Raw genomic sequence first — 20,091 nt, 5'->3', positions numbered from 1 at the left:
ATTTAGAGTTTCAGAACAGTAGAAGTTTAGGTTGATTTTAAGTGGTAAGGCCTATAGTAGAGTTGGGTGAAGGTTGTTAGAAGTGAGGACAAGTAAATTTGGAGGCCGAGAGGTTGAATTGCATTTCACGTGGCATTGAAGTGGCATCATCATCCAGAATAATGGCAGGACTTCTGATGGAAAAGATTAAGAAATGGGGACAAGAATCTTTGCTAAAGGGTAGTAAGGAAACTGATAGATAATAGATAAGAGTAGCACAGAAGGGTAGTGAGTGGCATAGCCGATTAGTCAAGGCATGTGAATAGTCTAAAAGCAGCATTGGTGAGCAGAGGGTATGGACACTCTCTGTCCCCAGGAATGTAGAATAGGCAGCCTCCATGGAGAAAGTGCCACAGGGAAAGCAGTATCCTCAACGTGAGATGATGGCAGGAGTGCTTAGTAAAGAAGCTGAGCATTAGGAGAGCTGGTTCATAGTAGAGCGAGGTTTCAAGCAGCACAGTAAAAGTAAAAGTTTTGGGAGGGAACAGCAGAAAGACATGTCTGAGAAACCCAGAGCAACACAGAGATGATAGTGTGGGAAGTCCCAAGAGAAGCAGGTTGTGTAAGCAATGTTGAAACACCTGTGAGGTTGTCTCCTACTCCAAAAACTGTGCCCCCAGCTTTAAGTTTGGAATGGCAGATGGAAGCCTTCGGGAATCAGCTGATTCTTGGATTGGTTTTGCTAAACCTAGGGTTCTATAGTCAGTAGTTCAGAATTAAGGGAAAAATAGAGACAGTGCCTTTAAAGGCTTAGTAGGAATAGCTGAAGAAAGTGTAAGTACTGCATGGGCATCTCTTTTTAGGAAACATTTATGCCTTTTCTCTGAAAAATCATTTTCATGACTCTTTAAGTCACCCTTTTTTTTTTTTTTTTTTGCGGCACTGGGGTTTGAACTTGATGTCATGCTTTCGAGGCAGGCACTTTTACTAGTTGAGCCATTCCACCTTTGCTGTGATGGGTGTTTTCAAGATAGGATCTCGAGGACTATTTCCCAGGGGCTGGCTTCAAACCTGATATCCTCCTGATCTCTAGGATTATAGCCGTTAGCCACTAATGCCTGGCTAACTCAACCTTTATTTTAACCCCCCAATTCAAAAAGATGACTAAAAGCCTATTTTCATTCAACACAGAGTTGTACATATTCATAAGGCACAGTAATAACTTGATAAATATATAGTGTGTAAAGATCAAAACAGGGTATTTAGCATTTCTATCTTATTAAGCATGTTATTTTTTCAGTCTTTTGTTTTGATGTTAACTGTCATGACAGCTCACTAGGGAATGGAAAATTATTTGGATGCATTAAACGTGTATATTCTGCAAAAGTCCTGGAAAGGAAACCCAGTGTTGGTATAATAAAAAGCAAAATGAATGACATAAGTTCTGGTCTTCACTGTCCCATTGACAGTCACTTTAATTTCTCTAGATGTCATGTTTATTTTTCTATTTAAAAAAATGGGATTAGATGAGTTTTCTGCAGCTTTTTAACAGGCATCTGTTAAAAGCAGGTAGGTGGCATAGTTGCTTCAGCATGCTTTTATCAATCATACTAGATTTTTTTTGAGGGTGGGTCAGACAAAAATAAAAATCTTGTCCTCATGTAACTTTTAACTTGTGGGGACAGACTGGTAAGTACATAGCTAAGCATCGTGATATATGTTCTAATGGGTACAAGCCTGTATCTTTAGGAAAGTGTGGGTTAAGTATACTGAAGTCAGATGTATAGCAGTAGACTTGAGGCTGTGTTCTCAGATGGCTTAAAAATCTTATACCACGCCTAATAATGATATATTTCGGAAGTTTTAAAAATTTTTTCTGAGTCTTACTACTATGTATACATTTAAACCTTAAGAGCATTGAAAAGTATTAGATAATAAAATACTAATTTCTTCACGTCACTATTAAGTTTGTTCTTGTTTTCTTGAAATGACTTTTTATAAGCAGAATTTAATTTTAGGGGAAAAAAGACTGATTTGAACGGGAAATGAATAAGGTCTTACTATGTTGCATACTTTGTTGCTTCATTAATTTTATGAGGTAAAACTTGTTAAAAAATGAGTATTACTCTTCCTCTCTCCCTTGATAAAGGAGTTTATGAGAAACTGTTTTTAATATTGAAATGTAAATGCTGATTTTTTCACAGTCTTTTGTTATCAGTGGATATCCAGTCTCTTCTCTCTTTCACTGTAACTCATCTACCTCATTATTTATAGGCAAGTTTTTTTGTTTTGTTTTTTTTAGGCAGGGTCATACTGTAGCCCAGTTTGACCTGAAACCTCCTGTGTAGCACACACTACTTGGAACTTTTAATCCTCCTTCCTCAGTCTCCCGAATGCTGGGATTATAGATAAGTACCACAGCGCCTGGCTAGAGGCAGTTTTTAATTATCTATACCCAGCATTTCATAAAGGTTCTCTACTTAATTAAAAAAATCTTGGTTGTAAAGATTTTTGTACTATTTTCTCATTTTTGTTCAAAATATTATCATTGAAAGTTTAATTTTTCAGATTTCCATGTACTTTAAAAATACCAAGTTTTAAAAAAACACTAATATTTGCATAAATTTATTTTATTATAGGCCAAGGCATTAATGATAGTTCTATCACATGGTAATTGAAATGTTTTGTCAGATGATGCATGGAAGTCTCAGTTTAGCATAGGAATGATAGTTTAGGGAGATGAGAGTGTAACGGGTTGCAAGTGGAAGACCACTAGCACATGGTAAAGGAAAAGAGGCTAGCTCCCTGCTGGTGTATTTAAAATGGCTTCACAGAAGAGGTAATTTTTATGGAGGTTACAGATAGCAAGTGCATGAAAAAACATGTAGACCTGTGTATATATAGTTGAAATGTGGATGTTGGACTAGGAAAAAAGTGTCAATGTAAGTTTACAAAGCTATAAATATATGACAAAAGTTTTACAGATTCTATTTTGGTGGATATTATGGTCAGTGTCTATGCTATTTGCACCTAGGCACATTGATACATTTCTAGACTGGCTATGTGTGATTAATCACAAACATTTAGGTTTCTTTGGAACAAAACTGAAAAATCAATCTATGGCAAAGAAGGGTTTATTGTATGTTAGTTACTAAATTATCTCTGACTAGAATTAATAAGCAGAGTAAAATACCATGATACCATTCAGGATTTTTTATTTGTTTTAAAGCTAATTGCTTTTTTAAAGTTAACTTTTTATTTTAAAATAACTTCGAACTAAAAAAGTTGGAAAAATAAAACTCTTCATCTGAATTCATCTATTAACATTTTGCCCTGTTTGCTTTTATCATCATGATTTCTCTTTCTACAAGTAACTAAATGTGGGCACATCCTTGTGTTTTCTGAACACAAAGCAAAAGTTATGCTTTTGGCCTTTCACCCATAAATACTTCAAATAAAGATATTCTCACCTCAGTACAGCTATTAACTTCATAAATTTACATTTTTTTCTATTCTATCCATACACCAATTTTGATAGTTCACCTAATACATGATCCAGCACAAGATCCATTCTACAGCTAAGTATTACTACATTTAGTTGTTATGTTTCTTTTGGCTTCTTATCTGGAACACTTCTAGTCTTTATCTCTTAGGTGATTATTATTTTTGAGGAACACAGGTCTGCTCTTTCTCCCTTTTTAATAGAACATTCCTCACTTTGGATTTGTCCATTGCTTCTTAGAGATTAGATCATCTACTGTGTAGGCAATGTAGTTAGTGTCACTCTCAAGGTATTACATCTGGAGGTTCTTGCTATATCAGTCCCTTATTGGTGATGTTAATTTTTCCCATGTGGCCAAGGTAGTTCCTGATTGCCTTGTTGTATAGAGTATTTCTTCCTTTCAAAACTAGTAAGCACTCTGAGTGGTGATCCTTTAAGATCATGCAAATATTTTGCTTCCCACCAAAGTCCATCTCCCTAGATTGAATGTCCATTGATGATTCTTGCTTGATCCAGTCTCTACCATTACTATAATGGTTGCAAATGATGATTTTTCAACTCCAGCACTCCCTCCACATTTCTCAGTTGCCCCTGTTGTTCTACTGTGAGCAAGAGTTAATTATCACTGTGGCTCCATGAATTTCTGTTTTTCCCCCAATTGCTTATAATTGATTGCTGTACTTATTATTTTGGTAGTAAATTATTCCAGATTTGGAGGGCTCCTTCAATTTTGCTAGAGGACATGAAGCCATTTTGGGAGGTTGGAATGAGAACACTTCTTACTTTTAGCATAACAAAATGTAGGTTTTATCTTACCCCTGTTCTGCCTCAGCCCAGGAATTAGCCATTTCCTCAAGAATCCCTGGTTCCTTTAGTATGGAGTGAGATCATTTTCATAACATTGAGGTATTGAAGATCGGGAATCAATGCTGGTTGTGCTTACTGCTATGGTGGAAATCTTTCAGTTGCAGCTCTTCTAGTGGATAGAGGTAGAAATTTATTTTATACATACGTGCAAGTAAACACATACTTTAGAAATGATGCATTTATAGATATCTCCAATTTTAATCCATTCCCACAGTGTTCTTTCTTCATTTCATATTTATCTGATTGATAGTGAAAGCCTACTTCCTAACTCCACCAATGCATTTACTCATTTGTGCATTCCTTTAATATGTTTAAAATAATTTTAGAATACATTCCTCATAATGTTAAAATAAACAAGCTTTATAAATGTCATAGAAGAGTTCAGGATTTGTTTGAGAAACCCCTTCCTACAACAGTGTTCAAGATTGAATATATGTGCCAAAAGCTGCTTACAGATTGTTCGGGTAAGTTCTCTTTTCTGTCTTTACCTTCAGTCTGGTTATAAAGTTGTTGAAATATACTTAGTTTCTTTTTTTTTGGTTTACTTTTTTCTTTTTCCCATTTTGTGATTTTTTTTTTGGTGGGGGGGGAATTTTAAGAGGCTTAGAAAAGAAGCTGAACTCTTCTTTTTTTAACCTGAAAATAGATGACTACCAAGTGCTTTCATATACTTACTTCATTTAGTCTTCACCCTAATCTGAAAGAAAGAACCATTTTTATAGGTGGTGAAACTTAAGTCTAAAGATGTTCAATAGTTTTCTGGTGATTGCATCGTAAATTACATAATAAGCACAATACTTTTCAACTTCTGTTGTGTTCTAAACTTTGAGCTGTTTATGTTAGCTGTTACGGATTCCACTAGAGTGGTCTTATTTACAGTAAGTGAAGAATTGCAGTTCCAATACAGCTTTTGTCTGCTTTTTAGTTATTTCCCCATTTTCTAATGAGCAGTTACTGTGTTGTCTTTAGCACAATATCAAGGTGCTGCTGCTTTCAGCATATACCTGTTGTGTTGGGCAGTTAAACAGTATAAGACATTTTTAAGAAGTTGAGAAGGTTCACTGCCATCTACATTTTCTCACATGTTCTCCCATATATATATATGAACAGGTACCAGAAGTAGGGTAACATTCTGTTGTTGCTACATGGAGACTGAATAACCCTGTTGGAGTGGACAGCTGCTATCTGTTTATGTTTTAGTAGGCCAGTGATGAAGGAAGGTGCTAATGTCTTCACTTCAACAACTGAGATAATTGACTTAATGATAGTGATTACTTAATATGTTTGTTGGTTGATTTGTCATTAATGCACAGAATATTTCCAGTTCATATTCAAAATATAGAGTGTGTCTTGCTGACCTTTGAGAAATATTGGTGAGTAAAGTGCAAACCAACCACACACATCATTACTCATTTTACACAAACTATGTTATATCCAGGATTAATCAAGTAGTATAATAAAAGAACTTACCTAAAGGTCCATCATAAGAACTTACTTTAAAAGGGCCTATTTATCTAGGTAAATAAATTTAAAAATCGTGCTTCACAAATTCATGCATCCTTATGTATATTCATGAATAAGGACTTTTCTTTGATGTGTTTATGATTTTAAACATTTTTATATTTGAAAATAGGCTTTGAGTTTTCTCATTAAAGAATTGTGGACACTAAGGTTTAGCTTTTTAAATATGAGCAAATATATTTAGAACACTTGTATAGGTAGATATTAGTTGGACTTTGACTATGGTGGTGAGCACTTAACCTGATAAAAAGTAAGAATTTTCTCTGAAAAATTAAAATATTTAACAAATTGAGGGGGGTAGAGGTACAACTCAGTGGTGGAGCATTTGCTTAGCATGAGTAAGGCCCTAGGTTCTATACCAAACATTGCAATCAATCCACTAGTCAATAAACAAACAGTAAAAATATCTTTAACCAGAAGACTTAGTAAATGGACAGTGTGGTTAAAGTAGAGGCTGCCTTATTAATAAGTTGGGTATATTTACTTTTAATAAGTAACATTGTTAGTTAGGATTTATTTAGTGCTTACTGTAGACTCAGTACAGATTGAGAATATATATGTATCATAAAAGATACCTCTAAATAGAATGTGTTTAAAAGAAATTAATTTTCAGCATTTTATAGACCTTGTTTCTCATCTCTCGGACATTTCCTCATCTTAAGTAAATGTTCTAACAATCTATTTGGTTTCAGTACTTTTAGTACTGAGAGTTTTTTCATGGACCGTCAGTGAGTCAGAGCAACACTTCCTGAAAAATAGGTGTTCATTGTACAAATTGAGAAATACAGAAAAGCATTGACATGAAAAATTATAATCATATTGCCCAGATAATCATTGTTAATATTTTAGAATATATGCTAGTCTGTTTTCAGTGTATGTATCTACTTTATGAATGTAAATAAGTATTACTAAATTAGGATTATATTCTGCATATTGCTTATAAGCATTAAAGACTTTTAGCAATATATTAATCATGCAAACATTTCCATGTCTTTGTTCTTCTACAACATTATTTTTTAATACTTAGTGTTCCTTAGTATGGATATGATTTAAACAGTTTGCTGTTTTTGGACCCTGGATTTTAATTCCCAACTTTTTAATTTATAAATGATGCTATTAATCTTTGTATAGTTAGGTATATTTTGCATATCTAAATTATTCTTTTCCCTAGTTATTAGAAATAAATACCTGGGTCGATGGATATGAACATTTTTAAGAATTTTCTTATTTATTTTGGCAGGATTGGGATTTGAACTTTGCACTTGCAAGGCAGGGGCTTTACTGCTTGAGCCATGCCACCAACCCTTTAATATTCTCATTTCTTAAGTATTCTAGACATTTTTTACTTGATATTTTAACAAAACCTTTACTAGTATGGTAGATGAGAGTGATATCTTGCTGTTTTGATTATTAGTGAATATAAACATATTCTGAATATTTATTCACTATTTGTTTTTTGATTTCTGTGAATTGCTTGTGCATACCCTTTGCCCATTTTCAAATTTAAGTGCTCTTTTCTGATTTTACAAGTGTTCTTTATGTACACAGGATGCAAACTTTTTTTTTATTTATTTTTTTTGGTGGTATTGGGGTTTGAACTCAGGGCCTATGCTTACTAGGCAGGCTCTGTATCACTTGATCCACTCTGCCATCCTATTTTTCTGTTGGGTGTTTTTGAGATGGGATCTCTCTCCGTTATCCCCCCACCACCTTGAACCACAATCTTCCTGATCTCTGCCTCCCACCTAGAAGCAGCTAGGATTATAGGTGTGAGTCAACACCTGACAGGATGCAAACTTTTTTTTTTAATTTCTTTTATTCATATGTGCATACAATGTTTGGGTATCCCACTTCCTGCCCTTTCCCCTGCCTCCTCCCTCTTCCCCCCTGCCCCTTCGCTACCAGGCAGGAAGCTATTTTGCCCTTATCTCTAATTTTGTTGAAGAGAGAGTATAAGCAATAATAGGAAGGACCAAGGGTTTTTGCTAGTTGAGATAAAGATAGCCATACAGGGAGTTTACTTGCATTGCTTTTCTGTACATATGTGTTACATTCTAAATTAATTCTTCTTGAACTAACCTTTTCTCTAGTTCCTGGTCCCCTTCTCCTATTGGCCTCTGTTGCTTTAAAGATTCTGCATTAGTTCCTTTGCATTGAGGACATCAAATGCTATGTTGGTTTTTTTGGGTTTCTTGCCTATCCTCATACCTCCCTTGTGTGCTCTCGCCTCATCACGTGATCAAAGTCCAGTCCCCTTGTTGTGTTTGCCCTTGATCTAAAGTCCACATATGAGGGACAACATACGATTTTTGGTCTTCTGGGCCTGGCTAACCTCGCTCAGGATGATGTTCTCCAGTTCCATCTGTTGACGATAAGATTTCATTCTTCTTCATGGCTGAGTAGTATTCCATTGTGTATAAATACCATATTGTCTTGATTCATTCATCAATAATGGGGCATCTTGGCTGCTTCCATAACTTGGCAGTTGTGACTAGTGCTGCAATAAATATGGGTGTGCAGGTGCCTTTGGAGTAACCTGTGTTGCATTCCTTTGGGTATATCCCCAAGAGTGATATTGCTGGATCATATGGCAAATCTATGTTTAGATTTTTAAGACACCTCCGAATTTTTTTCCAGAGTGGTTGTACTAGCTTGCATTCCCACCAGCAGTGTATAAGAGTTCCTTTTTCCCCACAACCTTGCCAACACCTGTTGTTGGTGGTGTTGTTAATGATGGCTATTCTAACAGGGGTGAGGTGGAATCTTAGTGTGGTTTTGATTTGCATTTCCTTAATGGCTAGAGATGGTGAGCATTTTTTCATGTGTTTTTTGGCCATTTGAATTTCTTCTTTTGAGAAAGTTCTGTTTAGTTCACTTGCCCATTTCTTTATTGGTTCATGAAGTTTGGGAGAGTTTAGTTTTTTAAGTTCCCTGTATATTCTGGTTATCAGTCCTTTGTCTAATGTGTAGCTGGCAAATATTTTCTCCCACTCTATGGGTGATCTCTTCAGTTTAGAGACTATTTCTTTTGTTGAGCAGAAGCTTTTTAGTTTTATGAAGTCCCATTTATCTATGCTATCTCTTAGTTGATGAGCTGCTGGGGTTCCATTGAGAAAGTCCTTGCCTGTATCTATTAGTTCCAAAGTATTTCCTACTCTTTCTTCTACCAACTTTAGAGTTTGGGGTCTAATATTAAGGTCCTTGATCCATTTTGAGTTAATACTGGTATAGGGTGATAAACATGGATCTAGTTTCAGTTTTTCACAGACTGTTAACTAGTTTTCCCAGCAGTTTTTGTTGAGGAGGCTGTCTTTTCTCCATCGTATATTTTTAGCGCCTTTGTCAAAGATATGTTGGTTATAGTTGTGTGGCTTCATATCCGGGTCCTCTGTTCTGTTCCATTAGTCTTCATGTCTGTTTTTGTCTCAGTACCATGCTGTTTTTATTGTTACTGCTTTGTAATATAGTTTGAAGTTGGTTATCGTGATACCTCCAGCGTTGTTCTTTTTGTTGAGTATTGCCTTGGCTATTCGTGTTCTCTTGTGTTTCTGAATAAATTTAATAGTAGATTTTTCAGTCTCTTTGATGAATGTTATTGGGATTTTGATGGGAATTGCATTAAACATGTAGATTGCTTTGAGGAGTGTAGCCATTTTTACTATGTTGATTCTACCAATCCATGAGCATGGGAGATCTCTCCACCTTCTATAGTCTTCCTCAGTCTCTTTCTTCAGGAGTTTATAGTTTTCCTTGTAGAGGTCATTCACATCCTTTGTTAAGTTTACTCCTAGGTATTTGATTTTATTTTTGAGGCTATTGTAAATGGAATTGTTTTCCTACATTCTTTCTCAGTTTGTTCATTATTAGTGTATAGAAATGCTAATGATTTTTCTATGTTGATTTTATATCCTGCTACCTTGCTATAGCTGTTGATGGTGTTACAAGATTTTGAGTAGAGTTTTTTGGGTCTTTAAGGTATATGATCATATCGTCTGCAAATAAGGATATTTTGACAGTTTCTTTACCTATTTGTATTCCTTTTATTCCCTCTTCTTGCCTAATTGCTCTGGCTAGAAATTCCAGTACTATGTTGAATAGGAGTGGAGATGGTGGGCATCCTTGTCTGGTTCCTGATTTTAGAGGGAATGGTTTCAGTTTTTCTTCGTTAAGTATAATGCTGGCTATAGGTTTGTAATATATAGCTTTTATAATGTTGAGGAACTTTCCTTCTATTCCTAGTTTTCTTAGAGCTTTTATCATGAAATGGTGTTGGATCTTATCAAAGGCTTTTTCTGCATCTATTGAGATGAACAAGTGGTTTTTGTCTTTGCTTCTGTTAATGTGGTGTATTACATTTACTGATTTTCGTATGTTGAACGACCCCTGCATTCCTGGGATGAAGCCTACTTGGTCGTGATGAGTGATCTTTTTGATGTGTTGTTGAATTCAATTTGCCATCATTTTATTGATGATTTTTGCATCAGTGTTCATTAAGGAGATTGGCCTGTATCTCTTTTTTGGAGATGTCTTTGCCTGGTTTTGGGATGAGTGTAATACTGGCTTCATAAAATGTGTTAGGCAGTTTTTCTTCCCTTTCTATTTCGTGGAACAGTTTAAGGAGGGTTGGTATTAGTTTTTCTTTGAAGGTCTGATATATTCTCAGCAGAGAATCCATCAGGTCCTGGACTTTTCTTTTTTGGGAGCCTTGATTGCTGCTTCAATTTCATTTTGTGTTATAGATCTATTCAGGTGATTAATTTCCTCTTGGTTCAGTTTTGGATGATCATATGTATCTAGAAATCTGTCCATTTCTTTAAGATTTTCAAATTTATTTGAATATAGGTTCTCAAAGTAGTCTCTAATGATTTCTTGGACTTCTGTGGTGTTTGTTGTTATCTCCCATTTTGCATTCCTGATGTTACTATTTGGGTTTTTTCTCTCCTCATTTTAGTCAGGTTTGCTAGGAGTCTATCAATCTTGTTTATTTTTTCAAAGAACCAACTTTTTGTTTCATTAATTCTTTGTATGGTTTTTTGGTTTCTATTTCATTGATTTCAGCTCTTATTTTTATTATTTCTCTCCTATTTGTTTTGGGATTTGCTTGTTCTTGTTTTTCTAGGCGTTTGAGATGTATCATTAGGTCATTGATCTGGGATCTTTCAGAGTTTTTAATAATACATGCACTCATGGCTATAAACTTTCCTCTCAGGACTGCTTTTGCTGTGTCCCATAGGTTCTGGTAGGTTGTGTTTTCATTTTCATTGGCTTCCAGGAACTTTTTAATTTCCTCTTTTATTTCATCAATGACCCCTTGTTCAGTTTCCTGCTGTTTATATGTTTTTTGTCTTTATTTTTATTGTATGCAAACTCTTATGTTATACTCTTCCCTCATTTTTCTGAAGTATTTTATTTTACATTTTAGTGGACATTTTCACTTTTCACAAGGGAAAGTATCTTTTTATTATAGTTTCATTTTGACACTTAATTCTGATCTATTTTTAAGATTGATTTTGGATTCTGGCTTGAGATTATTTTATCTCACATACCTTTTTGCTAGTGGGGTTGTTTTCCTATTCTCAACATATTTTGATCTAGCTCCCTAGTGCCAGGCAACAATCTTGTGGAAGTGTCAGAATATTGAATGGTCTTTGCTAGATTGCCTGTGGTCAGTTGGGTAGTCAGCTATAGTCTGGGTGTTGGTGCCACCTAGTGTTGATAGAGCACTAGTTCCATGGGATACTCTAAGGGACAACATTCAACTGTATGGAATAAATTCAGTTGGGCAGAGATGTTTTAGTGAGCTGTAGATAACTGCTGATATTTATAAATGACTTCTAAAATGAATTTATAAATAATTTTGGATTTGATATCTTGTGCTGAATTGGAATTATGCTATTATAAACATTTTGAAGTGACTGAAGATTCTTTCAAACCTGTGTATTAATGAAAACTTAAAAGTTTTAAAAGATCTATTCAGAGGCTAATGACTATTTCTGTTTGAATTTAGAAATGCTTTGGACTCTTGTACATACCTATATATTTTAGATTCTAATATACTAAGTATTTCTTCTCATGGAACAGTATCACTTTTAACTTCTTTATGGATTTTAGTACTCATTTTAGCAACTGTGAAATAGCTTATAAACCTCAAAAATGGTCAGTTTCTACTATTTAAGTTGTATTGTGATTCATTTTCTATATTAAAGTCTTGAAGATTCAGTTCAGTAATATTGAAGTGCTATAATTTAGTCCATAGAGGGCATTATATTACAGCATATGGTAGGTTTTTAAAATTGTTTAAATACTACTCAGTAATGAAACAGGTTCAGTTTTGTACCTTTGTGTAGCTCAGAATTTTGAAATAAGTTTTAAAACTACTGTGTAGCTGTAGCTGTTCTCTGTGGCTAGAAGTAGAAATAATTACTGCATTTGTCAAGAACAGCAGAAAAGCCATTTCTAACTTAGAGAGTAGCACTTTGAATGCAAATGACTGCTTCTTTCACATCCTGTTTTCCTTGTGTCTCTAACCATTGGGAAGAAGACAACAAAAATTCGAATCTTTTCTTTGCTTCCAAAATATGAGAAGGAAAGTAATGGAAAAGGAAAAGCATCTCAAAGCTGGACAGGGCCAGTGTCTTGCTTGCTTTTACTGCTGTGCCTGTTCTAAAATACTTTTCTCTGCTGTCTGAAATTCTGCTAATTATATACAAGCTAAAAGTAAATAGCAAGTACACATACAATTTTCTGCAAGGGATGTAGAAAGATTTTAAAAAGTACTTCAGTAGGAATTAATCATATAATATTCCTGCTTAAAGTAAGCACAGTAAGAAAATGAATATTTAATTTGAAATGTGAGGAGACATAGAAAGTAGATGATTTTAGAGCAAATATTTAGGGACGTTTTTGTAATGTTTGAGAGAACTGCAGTCCTCAGGATATGAACATTGATAGGAGTGGGAAACTGCTAAAAATGAATTGTGAACTTTTGTTTTACAAGTTCTGTGTAAGGCTGATTTTTTTTTTTTAAATCAGGAATAGAATACTTTCACACTCCTTCCATTATCCCCTCTCCCATTATATGGCAGTACTTAGACTTTGGACAGCACTTTTATTTACTTGCATTAGAAATAAAGGAATCTTATGTGATTCTCCTTTGGGAGCCTGTAGCTTTAAGGAAAAAGAGTGCTGTCTCAAATCATCCAGGAACCATCTCGCAAGTTGAGTTGTGTGTGCGCCTTTTGAAAATTACCCTTGAAGTTTTCACCTGAAGAAAAAGTTAATGAAGATAAATTTTAACAGATTTATGGCATCTCTTTATTTAACTCATTAAGATGAGGTTTAATGTGACAATGGGCTCAAGCTGTGCATTTATAATTTCGTTTTAAAATACCAGTGGTTTCTCAAATTTTATGCATTTTGCTTAGCTAACAAAACTTAAAACAACTGTAGCTTAAAAACTTTCTAAGGAAGGGCAAAATATCCCTGATTTTCATAAGGTAGCTTTCCTTGTACACTTAGTAGCCCAAATTGCAAATAATATAAAAATTAAAAAATTAGGTGTCACCATATGGAGTTAAAAATGTTACCGAACTAAAAGGCTTTTATTTTGACTTTTTAAATCTGTCTGGGGCACTGTTTAATGCTTACATGAGTTTTATGTAATATTGCACATTCTTGCCACTCTTAAACACTTTTTAAAAAAATTCTAAACTAAATCAGTTACCACAAAAGATGTGAGTAGGATAAATTCTAATTACTTTCATCTCAAGAAATCTCTTCTCTCTAATTGCGTTTGAGTGCTATTTTTGAGTACTTCAGGCTCGTGCTAAGTATTCATTGGCCATCAGGTATCTTTTTTTTTCTCTCCTGATAGTGCTGGGGTTAGAACGCAAGTACTGAGCATCTGAGCATGCTAGGTGAGCAGTGCATGACTGAGCGAAACCACCAAGTCCCTGACCTTCAGTTTTAAGGGACTCATTACTAGAAAATATTCTCTTGGAATTATTGAATACATACTAAATAGTTTGAGATTCTAAACTGTTGTGTATGAAGAGGCCACACATTTTCATCCATGTTATGACTTGGTAACACAATTCTCAAATACTACATTTTGCCAGCATTCAGTGAATAAAATTTAAAGTTGAATATTAACTCTTGAACTGAGAATACTGGACTGTCTTTAAAAACAACTTTATATAATTGGAGTAAGAGAGAAAAGAAATTAGTTCACTTCTGATAAGGATTTCATAAAGTTTTATAGATTTATAGCAAGTTTCAGAAAATATTCCTATTTAAGGGTAGCTATATTGTCTTATGTATTAAGGCAGATGATAGCATCAGGTAAATCAGTTGTGGAACATTATTAAAGACATATTCTGCACCAGAATAAATGCCACTTTTATAAAGTTCAACAGAAATTTTAGAAATGCTATAAGTAGATTAGTTTTTAATCAATAAAATTTTGATTTGCTTATGTCATTTTCCCAAGGCAAATGATAGAATTAGCTCATGAATATTTCTCTAAGTTAAGGATCTATTTATAGTGGCTGAAGTAGTATCCAATAAATGTTAGATTGAATTGGAGCAAGTGATAAATAAGTGTATATTTGGATGTGTTTGGGTTTCCGTAATTGTAAAGGAGGGAAAAGATTAGAAAGGTTAGATTGCTGAAATAGAAAATTTTTCCACTGAAGTAATATATACTCAGTAAACAAATTTATGTTGATTCTCTGCTCATACCCTCATTACAGTGCAAAATGTTTAATGTTTTAATAAACTTAGGAAAGTAAGAAGAAACGCAGTGTTATCCTAACTAGAAATTTCGTTTTTATCTTAGAGGGCAACTTGATTTTACAGTTTTCAATGAAACTGAAAAACAGCAGCATAATTCCAGCATCTGTCCAAAGAGCAGAATAAAAGGAAAGGGTGGGGGGAACCCCCTACATAGACTCTCTGCATTTCAAGTATATTTAGTGGTTAGCTCTGTTGAAAGAGCAACCCTCTCATGTTTCCTTGCCCCTTCCCATGCAAATGCAGCTCTATTTGGTATGAGAAACAAGCAAATGACTAGAACAAAAAACAGATAGAAGGAAGGCATTAATGCCTGAGTATTAGTAGCCTCGTTACAGATTACACTGCGTCAGACTGCTCCACACCCAGAAGACGTCAGGTGACTTCAGCCCTGCTGCAGTTGTGCAGCAGAGGAGACTGCAGACTTGGATTGAGGAAACGATATTTAATGTCTCAGGGAGTAGATTTTTGCAGTTACAGCCTTTCCGTTGGTATGCATAATTGATAATTGCAGCTGGAGGGCAGATCGTGACAAGAGATGGACGGTCAGAAGAAAAACTGGAAGGACAAGGGTATATCTGCTTTTTAATCTTTTATTCTGTTTTTACATGTAACTACTAACATTTCTACAAATAAGCATTGCAATTTAGTTGTATTTGGGATTGAAAGTGAAGCCTGTGAATGGTTTTTAGGCTAAAGGATTAAAACAGCTGTTGGGTGTTTTTACAGTTGGTTGTGTGCTAGCAAATGTCATGCTGTTCTGTTTCACTGGTGTTTGGTTTAGTCTTTTCAGTCTAGTCATTAGGGTTTTATTTTCTAATGTTGCATATTGTAAATAGTGTAAGTCTAACAGATTCCATTTTTTGGTCATTTGGTTGATAAATATATGTAACTGTATTCCCGGATGACATTTTCTGTGACTATTTTAAAAAAGCTTACTTGGTGTAGTTGAAATTCTATCCAAAGGTTTGTGTAGGTAGCAAGATAACTATGTTTGCATAAGCTTTTCTTTTTTGGAAATCTAACTTGAACCTTTAAAATATTACCAACTGCCTTTTTATTATATTTCTGTGTATTTTTAAATTGTTCAAATATACAGTTTTACATGTATGACTGGATTTAAATCCCTAACCTTTGTCCTTGTAATAGCCAATCAGTGATCTTGATCCCCTTCCTCCCCCTTGAAAGCCCAGATCCTTTCAAATCTCAGTGGATCATTGTGTAAGAATTTAAGCCTATAAATGGTAAAATGTTGACCGTAATGAATATTTTATTACATAGATGGGATTAAATGCCTTTTTAAAAAAAAAAATAGAAGGTAGTAGGCTATATATCTGAACACTTAGGTTAAGTTGTCTTAAAAATGATTAGAACTATTTTTTTTAAGTAGTCCAAGTAGACATTCCACACATGCAAGGTTTTTGTTTGTTTTGTTTTTCCTGGCTAGATTGAAGTTTTATAATTCTTTTAAAATGCTATTTTCCTTCTAGAACAGAATTATTAGCAGAATGGGGATAATGTTTCTAAAAGCACTGTCTAAAGCTAATTCCAGTAATTTTCACAGTGTCTCTTTAAAAAATTGTTCACAATAAAGAAATGGTGGGGGGTGAGTTTAAGATTGAGTTCATATTAAAACATTGGAAAGGTCGTAAAGTAAAGAGTAGAAAACAACTATAGGTTTGGATTTTTACCTTTATGACTTTTTCACATGTGAACTTGATGAGAAGAAGGATTTTTAGTTATCCTGGTAACTATTAGTGTTTATTTTATTTATTTATTTATTTATTTATTTTCATTTTTCTTTTATTATTCAACACTATTAGTGTTTAAAATGAAAGATGAATTGGTACACTAGTTTTTGATGAGTAAAAATGATACTACTGATAACACAGTAAGTACAAGCTTTAAAAATAAATGAAAAGTCACATTAGGGCCATTCTACAACTTTTAAGGCTCTCTACTCATGATTTAAATCTTAGACCATTTATTAACATGTTAAGTTCCTTATTTGCTAAAGTAATTTAAAGATATTTAAGATAGAAGAAACTAAAATCTAATATAGCTGATATTCTGACACATTTGTTTACAGGCATCACATATAAAATTGCATTGACTCTTAAATATCTCTGCAGAGCCTCATTTTATAAAGAATGGCCCAATAATTTTAGTACTTGTCCTTGGCTGTTCTGGTAAGACCAGCTTTACTTATTTTTTTCTGATTCAATGGTTAAGTTACATTTTAACATTGTCTTTTATCAGTAGCTAATTTTAATGTTGTAGATCACAGAGTAAGATTTAAATTGGAAGTCAGCACTGAAAAGCCAAAGCTATCATGAAAAAAGGAACCCAATCTAGTGCCTAGGTAAATTTTAAAATGTATTCAGGTCTATAAATGTTTTTTCTATTGCATTCTTCTCCCCCAAAAACCCTTTACTCAAGTAAAACAGAGTGCTCTCTTAAGAAATTGTGTTGGTTTTTGTTTGCTTGCTTTTTGTGGGTGTTTTTTTTTTTTTAATGCTTGAAATGCATTATTTCTTTGAATGCAAAAAGTGCCGGAGAAGGAAACTTTGGCATTAGTCACCTAATTTTTTCCAAAAAGGTATGTATATAGTCAAATCAAGGAGTAAATCTGGCTCAATTCAGAGCTTGCCACCTCTCACTTTATTGAGAAGCAATGCAGGGCCAACTAAGAGACCCAGTGAGAAAGCCACCGTTAATACATACACACACGTATTATGTATCTATAATAGAAGGCACAAACTGAAAACCAAGTGATAGGAGTTCTAGGGAATGCTGGATCTCCTCTACCTGGGAAGTCTGGGTATTAGGTAGTACTTGGGCAAAATGAAACAGCAGAGAGGAAACATGAGCAAATGTGTTAACAGGCATGTTTAGGGACCAAGTCCTTCAATGTGGCCTGACACTGGATATAATGTGAGATGAGATTATAAGGTTGGAAGTAGGCCATGCAATGCCTTTCAAAAATACAGAACAAATATGAAATTTTAATTTAAAAAATAAAGAAAAATCCCTTCAGTGCCATGATCAGAATGGTACTTTAACAAGATTACTTTTAATTTGGCCAAGACCCATTGGATACAGGAGAAAAATTACTTTGGCGTCCTGGTGAAAAACTAGTAAGAGTACCCAGATTTGCATAAATAAAGAAAACAGAAATACTATTTCCACCATTGCTCTCAGCATATTCTAAATTGTATTGTACATAAATAGAAAATGTGCACATTTATTTTGAAATATAAACCTGATTCACATAAGTAATTTACTATAACTGACAAAAGTGCTATTTGAGTTAATAGCACTTTTGGCATTAGTCAGTTATGAGACCTACTGATTGAAATTCTCAAGTTAGCTAAAACCTAGTGTTTAGGTAATCATTAGATATTTCTTCTAGATTTTGGGTTATTAGTACACACCACTATATTGTGTGTTGTAAAAAGTGTAGAAGGTATGAAGAAGAACAAATCTATCACTTGATATTGATCTGGGGCATATTTTCCAGAGTATATGTGTTGGGGAGTTATATGGTACATTTTCTATAATCATTCCTTCCGCTATTCAACAGATAAGTATCTTTGTGTTTTAAAATATTCACATAATTTTAATGTATTATAGTTAAATAAGGTATTATTAAATTTAGAAATAGTTAAATAAGGTATTTCTAAGGTTTCACAAGTATGAATAATGCTAAAATGAATATAGTTGAATGAAATCTTTGTTCTTATCCATGATTATTTCCAAATTGCTGTATTACAGTACTTAGGCTTTTGGTGCATGTTGCAAAACTGCTCTCCAGAGGATTGCACAAATTTTGTTATTTGAGCACAAACGAAATGCATAGCTAAGATTAAATAGTACATTTAACTTTGCTTAGGATTATATATAAAATGCAGGTAGTGAATACTTTGTAGAGTTGTGATTAGAGATAATGTGTACAAAGTACTCAGAAAAGAGGATTGCTAAATAATTAGAAAAGGCAAGTATAAAGGTTCTCTTTTTATCTGTATGTAAAATGTTTTTTCCTTAAGTGTGTGGTGGTTGATCAAAGCACTGTAATAGCAGAAGTAATGCAAGAAAGATTTAATGATGAGACAAGGGCCTGAAACTGTGCATGTGTCTTTTAAAAACTAGTTACAGGAAGAGAAGATGGCCAAGAGAGCTATTGGTTTGCCAGGTATTTGTAGCAATAGTGCCCATCAGTGAAACCAAGTTGGCAATATTTTAATTGCAAGTTGAATTTACCTTTTAAAAAAAATCAGAGCTTAATTGAGCATTACATTTAATATTTGATTTCCTTGATTGACTTTCTCTGTTTCAGTATTAGCTTTATTTAGTGTGTTACGTTTGGCCAGCATTTCCATATGTGACATTTTCTTTCTGCTTCAAATAACTTCTTGGGTGGGTATAATTTTTTTTTTGAATTTTGCACATGGGGAAAGTAGGTTAAATGATCTGCTCAGGTTACACTGATGGCAAATTGAAGGAAGACCTAGGACTTAAGGTCCTGTTACTGTCTTTGTGGAAAGAGTTAAGCACCCCCCTACATCCTTTTTCTGTACCTTCACCTGTTGTTTATTTGCCAGATGAGTGCTTACTGTGTGAGGCAAAAGCTCACTCTGTGTTAAATGATCACCTCTGAATTCTAGTCACTTTTCCTGGCAATTGGGAAGAATTTGCTTAAGCACTACAGTTCTTAATAAGTACCCAATTATTTGTTAAAATAGAGATCATGATTGTGAAATGTAACTAAAATTTTAATATCATTCTAATATTTATTTTTTATCTGTGTATTTCTTACTGAACTGCCTTTCTCATTCTTTACCTGACTTTGCAAAAGAGAACTTACTATTTCCTCCTGCTTTAGAATTAAGTATTTTCCTGCCAACCATTTCTCATCTTTCCCATATTTTTAGGACTAGTATTTCAACATTTTTTTCCCCAAACAAAAGACTTTAAAATTGAAACCTGAGTTCAGACTATTCAAGCTTCAACAGAGTTTGATTTTAGGCAAAATGTAATAGCATGGCTTCTGCATGTAAGGTGTGTGGGCCAGCACTATTTTTAGCTATGGAGATGATGGGTTGTGATTACCAAATGTAGGCAGCTCTTCTTATTCTGCATTGGGCCAGAAATTTTTATTTTAAAGAAAAGATTGTAGTTTACTGAGTTATTTTAAATTAAAATTTTAGTTTCATAAAGATGCTACTACTTTGTGCACTGCACAAAACAATCAAAATAAGTATTTTTCACATGTATTTTATAAACAAATGGGCAGGGACTGCACGTAGTAAATCTTTTTGAAATAAGAACTTATTAAAAATTGATAAGCATTATTTTAGAAATCCATAAGCACTCTACACAGTTATAAGAGGACAGGCACTGTTAATCTCAGATCTTTAAAATGGTGCTGCATG

The 20,091-nt window shown here is 34.0% G+C and overlaps 1 protein-coding gene across 5 annotated transcripts in view; it reads left to right on the top strand.

The window, feature by feature from the left end:
* The window catches only part of Rtn4 (reticulon 4), a 66,846-nt gene that overhangs the window by 24,505 nt on the left and 22,250 nt on the right, over window positions 1–20,091 (top strand). The window contains exon 1 of one of the 5 annotated variants that reach the window (XM_074049730.1): window positions 14,902–15,231. The exons of the other annotated variants lie outside the window; for them this stretch is intronic. Coding sequence (XP_073905831.1) covers window positions 15,198–15,231 — 34 coding nt within the window. The 5' untranslated portion in view covers window positions 14,902–15,197. Of the gene's footprint in view, window positions 1–14,901; window positions 15,232–20,091 lie in introns of those variants that run through there. 5 annotated transcript variants of the gene reach the window in all.

The sequence above is a fragment of the Castor canadensis genome, chromosome 12 (genome assembly GCF_047511655.1).
Source record: "Castor canadensis chromosome 12, mCasCan1.hap1v2, whole genome shotgun sequence".
Lineage (NCBI taxonomy): Eukaryota > Metazoa > Chordata > Mammalia > Rodentia > Castoridae > Castor > Castor canadensis.
This window is presented reverse-complemented; position numbering and strand designations above follow the sequence as displayed.